At 35.4% G+C, this 10,002-nt stretch overlaps 1 protein-coding gene across 1 annotated transcript; it reads right to left on the bottom strand.

Moving 5' to 3' along the window:
* Window positions 1–2,139: 2,139 nt before the first annotated feature.
* On the bottom strand, window positions 2,140–9,644 carry LOC309502150 (thymidylate synthase-like). The gene is made up of 4 exons (XM_082174416.1): window positions 9,580–9,644; window positions 7,852–7,925; window positions 7,559–7,733; window positions 2,140–2,270 (listed from the first exon to the last, which is right to left on the bottom strand). The coding sequence occupies exons 1-4, from the start codon at window positions 9,626–9,628 to the stop codon at window positions 2,248–2,250; spliced, it is 321 nt and encodes a 106-aa protein (XP_082030542.1). The 5' UTR covers window positions 9,629–9,644; the 3' UTR covers window positions 2,140–2,247.
* Window positions 9,645–10,002: the final 358 nt, after the last annotated feature.

The following is a 10,002-nucleotide window of genomic DNA, read 5'->3' as shown; positions in this document are numbered from 1 at the left end:
GTCACTGAGAAGCAGTTTGCAGTTTGGCACGGATGTTCCTGGGCCACACCCATGAGTTTTTCCTATTTAGATGACAGATAGGTAAATGTGTGTGCCTATTGTACTGTAATTGTAATAAAAATGCTGCACGGTGTAAACTTTAAAGAAAAATTGTAAAATAAAATAAAGATACTTGAAGCACCATTTACTGTAGGGTTCCTTAGATTGCCACACTGGATGAACCCCCTGAATAAACTCTAAACCAGTGTTTCTCCACCAGGGGGCCTCAAGAGGTTTGATGATTCAAAAAATGACAAAACAAGCTTTAAAATAAGATAAGCCAAAACCTTTTTAATTCACCCCCTTAAAATTTTTCTTCTTTGCAAAACCAGGATTCACATGGCCTTGGAAAACTGGGATGTCTAGACCTGGAGAAGTAAATGAATAAAATATTTAAATGCTTTGTTTGTTTGTTTTTCAAAAGCTTTACAAATTCCAAAAGCTTTCAAATTTTTGTTTCAAAATTCCAAGCTTTCAAATACCTACTGGGTAGATACAGATTAACATATATTTTTAAAAAAGTATTCAAGTAAAAAAAGTGTAATGGGTGAAGTGGCTGCAATAAAGCGCATGACAAAGGATTAAACAACAAAAACAGTCTTCAATAATAATCCAACTAGAACAAGCAGGAGATTTCAAGAGTAATAGTTTAACAACCACATGAAGACGTAAACGAGACCGAACAAAGAACTGAATGAAATGAAGGCTTAAATACACAGTCTGAGTAATCAATGGAAAACAGAACAGGTGCGTAAATTAGGAACTATGGAAACTAATCTACATTCACATTAATTCTCCAGCATTATTCACATTATTTGCGTATCGGTTTGGAATCTGATCTAAAATTATTGACGTCCACATTGTGTATCGCAACTGTTCAGATCCGATTTGTGTGTCTATGCCACTTTTTCGTTTTCTGAAATATTTGCTTTGGTTTCTATGGCAACAATGTTGCGTTGGTAGGCATAAGCCAAACAACAACAACAACCACAACATGGAGGGTTTGCAATACAGATTTCTTATTTACAACATGACAATGTGATGTGTATTGACATGACATTACAACAATGTGTACAGGTCGATTAAAAATTACAATCCACATTACAGACAGTAGTCGATCCACAAAATTAGTATTTTGGTAATATGTTTTTGTATTTCTGTCGCAAAATGTTTTGCTCCTGGTCTTCAAATAACAACTCGTGCAACATCCATGTTCTTGGAAGAAAAGCAAATGTGTTTCGTGCCGTTAGCCCCCCTTGTAACCTACTATGCTAAGGTAGGCTACTATTCATTTAGATTATAACACATTTAGATAATATAGTATATTACCTTTTTATTATGTATAATGTTAATATGGTCTCATTAAAATATTATAAATATGATGTATGTTATAATGCCATCCTGATATTATTGGATCTTAGTGCCGCCTTCGACACCATTGATCACAACATCTTCCTCACCCGCCTTGATCAGCAGGTGGGCATTAGCCTGGATTCAAAGGCAGAAATGGAGGGGGCAGATCTAATATCCAGGGGGAGCTGGTTCCACAGACGTGGAGCAGCAACTGCAAAAGCTCTATCACCCCTGTTTGAGCCGTGAGCTCAGCACAAGCAGGAGCCCTTTGTTTAAGGATCTCAGTGACCTTTGAACCGAGTACGGTTGTACAAGGTCAGTGATATAGGTTGGGGCCAGCCCATTAAGTGCCTTAAAAACAAACAATAAAACTTTGAACTGAATCCTAAAAAGAACTGGGAAATTATCAAAATATTATTATTATCAAAAGTCTGATAAATACTAATAATAATAATAATAATAATAATAATATGGCAATCATATAAAAGCTACCCTAAAAAAAAAAAAAGTTTGAAGGGATGATTTAAAAACACTAAAGGTATTTGTCATGGTTTATGAACAGCGCATATTTTGTCGCTGCCTATGCTAATGAATGAGAGTGTCGGCCGTCATGAGGTAAATATGATAAAAAAAATGTATCATATTTATAGATATTGTTTTTTACCTAGGGTATGTTGCAACACACTTATTGTGTTTCTATATTTTTATTTGTTAAAAATAAAGAATAAAAACAAAAGAGACAAGACAAAGACTTTAGGGCCTTTAATCTTCTGCCTTCAGCTTATGTTTGCTTTTGCAGCGATCTAAACAAAGGCTTAGTAAAAGTCGTAGACAGTTGTCAGGGTCAAACTTTCTTTACTGAAGCCCAATTTGTGAAACTGTAACACAAATGAACAATGATATTAAAAAAATATCTCTTACAATGTTACATTCAGTTCACATAAATCAAAACAATATTTAAGATGCACATAAATCACCCTTACATAACTTAGAAGATAGCTGTGTTAAGAAGAACAATCAAGCATCACAATTATGTGCCTCGGCTACATTTAACATGTCACATGCAAATCGTTCTCAAACATATGTATAACCTATCAGAATACATGTAATCGTATTTTACCGCTTAGATTAGTCTTTTAAACTTACAGATTGTGCCGTTTCAAGAGCAAAACAAGAAGGATGTACGTGGATGCACCTCTATACTCTACACCATGAGCTCTAAAATCCAAAATGGCTGATATATTATTAAACGCGACGTACTACTTTAAAGTGACCAGAAGGTGTCAGTATTGACAGAGTAAACTATAACTATAATCAGAGTGTCCGCGGTCACGCTTTCCGATCTGTGTTTGCGCAGCCGCTGATCAGGGGCCTCATTTATAACCGTTGCGTACGCACAAAACAGGCCCTGAAAGAGGCGTACGCCACTTCCGACGCATAAGTTGTGATTTATAAAAACAAACTTGACGGTAAATTTGCGCACCTGCATGCAAACTCTGACCTATGCGTACGAACATTTTGGAGACGGAGCAGTTTGGCGACACCGATGGTGAGCTGAGTGACTGACGGCAGATGAAGGAAAACCACTTTAAATAGGTTTAAAGTTTAAACTTTAAAGCTGCAGTCCGTAGCTTTTTTGGGTTAAAAATTATCCAGAATAATTTGTACATAACCAGCCAGTGTTCAAAACTATCTGCTTGCCGTAGCTCGATTCAAAATGGTAAGCTTGTAATGTTTTTAATTCCAGCGGTACTGGTGGATTTCCGTGGGAAATTCGAGCATGTCTTTTGCGTCATTACATCACATCTGTACACAAAAAGAAGGAGTCTCGGCTAGTCGGCTATATTGCGTGTGAGGATGTTGGAGGTGGAGATTTATAGCATTTTCTCACAGCACTTGATATAATTAAACGTATCAATTTGATGGCGGATCCAGAAAAGTTAAAATGACAATCACCAGTGACAACTAGAGATTCACCCGTCGTAAAATGCAAAAGACTTCAGACTTCGAAAAAAAGAGACTGCAACCGGGCCCATGCGAAAACAAGGATAAATATCGGAAGGGCATTAAATGTAGTCACACAATGCTGATGTTGTTAACATTAACAATTTGAGAACAAAGTATAATTTGTACGGTTTGACGTGAAATGATAAGCGATCGTTAGATTTAATCAGCGCGATTTACTGCAATGCTTTTTTCCCTTGGTTGGTCAGAACAAAAGTGGATGTTACTTGTTCAGATGACATTTTCCGGTAAAAATTCTTATGTTGGTCAAACTTCCAACAAGTAGAATCTGTGATTGCGAATGACAGTATCCACACCACCAGCGTGGTGATTGACAGCTGCACATTCTCCTCAAAACATTGGATTCATCCGCGCTGTGCCATGCCGAGGCACAACGCACGTAAAGTTGATAATTCTGCGAATAACTGCAATTGCAGATTTCGAACAGAGATGGCGACAGAGGAAAAACTGCGGACTGCAGCTTTAACTTTTTCATTGAGTCCTAATCATAAATACAGTGCATGTTCACAATAACAGTTTAAATAAATAAAATAATGATTTAAACTATGTTTTAGGCTACATCTGATATACACATTTATATTAAATATGCCATTCTCATTAATGGAGTTAAGCACTTAAATGACATGAAATCATTACCAAGAAGTTACAAAAAAATTATATTATAATAATAATAAATATTCGAAGTGGATGTGATGCTTTTGAACACTTTTCCTGTGGCATGCTGTGTTTTAATGTTTTAACTACAGCGGGGTTTGCTTAGCGCATGATTTGGTCTGAAAAAATATTTTCGCGCAAATAATGATCAATAATGCACAATAAGGCCTATCCGTTTCCATTAAAAATATAAAGAAATTAAAAATACTATTTGGCCAGTGGATAAGACCTTTCTCTGAAATGTATTTTATATTATTTTGATTTATTATTAAAAAACAAGGCAAGGATAGGCTACTAAATTATTTTTAGCAATGTAATGTGATGGCACATCTGTATCTCATATTTTCCAAATGTCTTGTACCATTAAACATGTTATCACGTGGATGAATATGCATATGCAAATGATATGCAGATGAGGATATGCATAGTAAAACTAGGCGTTGTAAGCTCCGTATATGGTTATTTCGGGGAGACCCATGTGCGCACAATCTTCCGCTGACTGGGATTTATAAAGAGAATTCAGCTCAGGTTCTTGCTTACGCACGGTTTTATAAGTCTGAATATTATTTTGCGTCCGTCATTTTTAGCTTTTGCGCGCACGCACACCTCTAGTAAGGATCCTACGCAAAGTTTTATAAATGAGCCCCTGAAGGGAGCAGCTGCCATGTAAATGTACAGTAAGCAGCTTCACACAGTCTTTACAACCACACATTATTGTTATTTATGGGTTACAAATAACAGGGGATAAAAGTATACTGGGATAAAAGTTTATATTGGGTATAAACACGTTATTGATCTTTTAAAAAAGTATTTTGATTCTTGTGTGTATTGTATTGTTTATCGTTACGCCAGGAGGTAGCGACAAGCGAGTGTTTAAAAAAAGGAGTTTGTCATTGAATCGTTCATTTGAAAGATTTATTCACAAACGCTGATTCATCCAATAAAGAAACAAGTCTTTATAAATGAAACATGGACTCCATTAAAATGAATGAAACTCTAGATGGCATGATTTTTTTGTGTACTTGTCTAATGTAGTTTTTTTTTTTTTTTTTTTTTTTTTTGAATCGTGATCTTCATTTTACACAAAACAAAATTGTGATTCTCAATTTATCCAGAATCGTGCAGCTCTATTGATAGAAAAGTTCCAGCCTTAGAAAAATCCTTGATCAAACCAATTCAGACACTGTGAGAAAAGAGATGATGCTGCAATTTATATTATGAGAAAATTAAAGGGGACATATTATTAAAATCTGACTTTTTCCGTGTTTAAGTGCTATAATCGGGTCCCCTGTGCATCTACCAACCCTGAAAACGTGAAAAGTGAAACCCAGTAACTTTGTTTTGGTGAGCCTTTCTCTGCAAGCATGTCAAAACTTAAGCCGATCAGATTTCGCTCCCCTTCTGACTAGGAAGAGGATCTTATTATAATATCACCGCCCCTTAATCTGCACGTTTACGCCCACGGCGCCACCATTTGGTTTTCGCAAGCGACAACAGTGTAATCAGTTAAAACTCAATGGCAAAAGTTCAAGCAAAGCATGCAAACTGTTCTGTCGTTGCTGCACAGACGAGCACAGAACACTATTTGACCAAAAAATGTCACGTCTTATAAAGACCTCAGGGAACTGTCAACTTGTGTAGAAGTTAAACATGACAGTACATGCAAGTCGATGAGATTAATCAATGTAATTCCACAACAACTACATAAATGTATCCACTAACCATTCAGAAACGACCAGGTGCGTCTAAAAGTTACAATTTCTACAATCTGCCTCCGCTACTCGTTATTTCTGAGATTTGACTGAAATTCGCGTTTGTTATTGCTGGAGTATCGAAGCTCGTGTAAAGGATCGGTTCTCTTCTGAACGGGAGCGGGGAGCAGCAGCTCATTTGCATTTAAGGGGATGCACACAAAAACGGCGCAATTTTGCTCACACCCAAAAAGGGGCAACTTTGACAAGCTATAATAAATGATCTTGGGGTTATTTTGAGCTCAAATTCACAGACACATTCTGGAGACATCATAGATTTATAATACATCTTGTGAAAAGGGGCATAAGATGTCACCTTTAAAGTGTATTTTGACCTTAGATGCATATAAACATATTGTAGGAGACTACAAAACAAAATTAGGAAACTACAAAATAGCATAATAGGGGCACTTTAAAATATAGTTTACTGTTAAAATATGTTAATAATTCAGTATACATTGTTGCTATATGTAAATGGTGTATATATATATTTATACTACAGGGCCGTTGAATGCTTGAATCTGATTGGTTGACGAACGTTCTAAGGTGTGCATTATTTTCAGGGAAACGCACGGCTAAAGTAGTTCCAGGCAGGTCTTGACCGCAGTTACAGTTCCATATCACTTCGCGTAGTCAACTGTAATAACGGAAAATAGGATACAATTCATAACAAGAAAAAGCATTTCGCCCCATGCGCTTGATCTGCAATTTTCAATGTCTAGCTTCACAATCAATAGAAACATGCAGTTTAATCTGAATAAATAAACTATAAAGTCCTATCTATAATCAATCGAAAATTAAACTGAATATAGGCTAAATAAATGGATAGTCCTGCAGCACGGATTTTTATTGCAGATAATAACAAATAAATAATTATTGATAGGCCTACTTGTTAAAAGGGCTTTGGGTTTCATTTATTTGGCTAGTCTACTGTCATCTGTCAATAATAGAAAAAAAAAAGAATTAACGAATTAATTAAAACGATTGAATTAATTAATAAATAATAATATTGACGCACATGCTTTTCTGTCTCATTTATGCAACATCTCTCTCTAATAACTGCATTAATAACTGCATAAAGCCGGGAACACACTTTAAGGCCGGTTATGAATGTAATTTGATACTTTGACTGATCATGCCCGCGCGTGTTCAGCGCGTTCAGTCTGTGTTCAAAGTCGGTGTTTAAAATCTGCTGCAGACGATGAAAACAGTCAGAGAATGTGTCAGCTAGTCGTGTGTCCCCAGCATTAGTCTGCTATCAGCCGCTCAAACCCTCCGTTATTAACTCTACCTAACCCTAACCCTAACTCAGCATTAGTCTGCTATCAGCGGCTCAAACCTCCGTTACTAACTCTGAAATGACGTTTTGGAATTAGCAACGGAGGCATGGGATTAGATGCGTAAGAAATTAGTCCTACATACAAGAGCGTTTTAATGACAAAAACTTTACAAACGTCTTGAAATACATAATCTGAACAATGTTTCGAGGTGTGGTAACTGTAGTATAAGCAGAATAATTGACTTCAGGCCGTTGAATTATTAGAAAAATAATGCACACCCGAGGTGTAACGGCCACTCCGCTTCGCGTCGTGACCGCATTACCACCTCGGGTGTGCATTATTTTTCTAATAATTCAACGGCCTGTCGTCAATTATTCCTTACATATATATATATATATATATATATATATATATATAGAGAGAGAGAGAGAGAGAGAGAGAGAGAGAGATAGTTACCAGTGTGCATGTCATTGTATTCAGCTCCAAAGTGCCTCCACTGAAAGCCATACACTGGGCCCAGGTCTCCTTCCTCACGATCAGTAAAGCCATTTTTATCCAGAAACTCCCTGGAGCCATTAGCATCCCAGATTCTCACACCATTTTGTGACAGCTCTTTGGCATTTGTTGAACCCTAAGTTGGATGAACAAAAAGTACATTTAAAAAATGCGAAATGAACAAAAACCAAAGAAAAAAAAATACTATATACAGAAATAAGATACAAAAAGTTTGGAATATTTTCCTATTGTACCTTGATAAACCACAGCAGCTCCTCCAGTATGCCTTTCCAGAAAACCCTTTTGGTCGTCAGCAAAGGAAACTGATCTGCGAGGCGCATGATGAAACCAATTTTTGAATTATGATAACATTTCAACAGTAGTTTGATCCTTTAATCCTATAGAGCCTCTCAAATGATATGATGATGATGTCTTGTGCATAAGAATATATATATATATATAGTTAATATTTCACAATGAACACTTACTGGACTGAAGCAACATAGGTTTACTTGATTATCAACATTTTTTGTAAAAATCCTGTTAAAATGTGAGTATCATATGATACATTAGGTTTTTGAGGCACATTTATTTGTTCATCTCTCAATCATCATTGTATTGCATTGTTTTAAAACTACAGAGCTTTGATCATAAAACTAAGCATTTACATACATTAAGACATATTTACATAGATATCTCTCTCTATATAGCCTATATATACCTAGTATACAATATACAGTATACATATTTATTTCTATAGAGACAACTGATATTTATATGCATTTTATGCAAGTAGACTGCTATACATTACATGCTATCAGAATTTCATCTTACTTTTTGACCATATCAGCAACTGCATCAAATTGCATATTTTTGCTCAGTTTGGGTCTTTTGATTTTTAAATCGAGGTGTTTTATCCTCCTTGAGTATGAGCTCCATATTCTCACAAGCCTATATCATATTATATGAGCCACAAAAGGCTTTTGTATATGATACTCAACAAAAACCACAAGCAAACTTTTTTTTAAAAGATATCTTTTTATTTTTTGTCTAAATGTTCAACAAATTGTTCCATTTAAAATAATAATAAAAAAAATTATTTCATATGTCAGACTTTACAGAGTTAAAGGGTTTTAGTTCACCCAAAAATGAAAATTCTGTCATAATTTGATGACAGAACTAATTCATATGAATTGAACGGATTAGTCCAAATTGTCTGAAGAGGCACATCTCTTTATATGATGAACAGATTGAATTTAGGCTTTATTCACATAAACATTCATCAACTCACACATCAGTTGTGGTAAATGGAAGCTCAAGCATGTTCGCTTGACGTGCGAGAACCAATGAGGTTCATTCATTCTCATGTGTCAAGCATGTTTGGTTGAGCTTATGTTTATGTTCACTGATCAATGTTTATGTGAAATGTGAATAGAAGCCTAAATTAAATCTGTTCATCTTTAAATAACTTATTGAAGCGTCAAAGTTTCAGATGTGTAACTTAGCTGTCAATGGAGTGTCAGAAAGCTCTCAGATTTCATCAAAAAGATCTTCATTTGTGTTGCGAAGATGACGGGTTTGGAATGGACTATTGTTTTTGGGAAACTTTCCCTTTAAGTCACTTTTTATGTATGAATACCATTTTAACCGTTGAAAATGACATTTTACTTGAAATTAACGTTTTTCTCACTGCTTTTTTGATGTTTAGGCCACGAAATGAAATACATTTTTGATTAGCCTGTTGCTTTCCATTCAAGTTTTTATAGCAAGACATCGAGAAACACAACAGGCTATATATTATCTCTGTTGTATCACAAAGTAGGTTCGCACACAGAAGATCAATAAGATACTCGTAACATAAGAAAACACATTGCATTCGTTTTTATATCTGTGCTTATCTGTTTTCCTCGTAAACTTGCATTTAAAATCATTTGTCATGAAGTTAAATACTATGAAGTGTTAATGAAACACGTTTGTCTCACCTCTGAGACTGTATCTGGCATTTGTCTTTTGCACTTCGGCGTTCGCCATTTTCTTCAGTTTAAGTTTAAACTCAATCTGTAGCGCGCGAAAATTCACATTTATTATTCCCGCGATATTCTTCTTCTTCTTTTGGCGGGACCGTGACATGTGCATACCATAGCATACTGCCATCTACGATACTGGAGTATGTAAAAGCAAGGCTTCATTGCTTATTTTCTCCTAATAAGAACAGTTTCATGTACAAATGTAAGTATGCCATAACTCCCATTGGTGATTTTTGATACAACGATCTTTAAGTTATTTATGTATTGTACAAAAAAACATTTTTATTATACATTTATTAACTTTAATGTTAATTTTACAAATGTTTATGGTAACTCACAGTGCATTTACTAATGTTAATAAACTTTTGATCTCAAAAT

The sequence above is a fragment of the Leuciscus leuciscus genome (assembly GCF_965113295.1).
Source record: "Leuciscus leuciscus genome assembly, chromosome: 6".
NCBI classification, from domain to species: domain Eukaryota; kingdom Metazoa; phylum Chordata; class Actinopteri; order Cypriniformes; family Leuciscidae; genus Leuciscus; species Leuciscus leuciscus.
The sequence above is the reverse complement of the archived record's forward strand: the minus strand, read 5'-3'. Positions and strand labels throughout refer to the sequence as shown.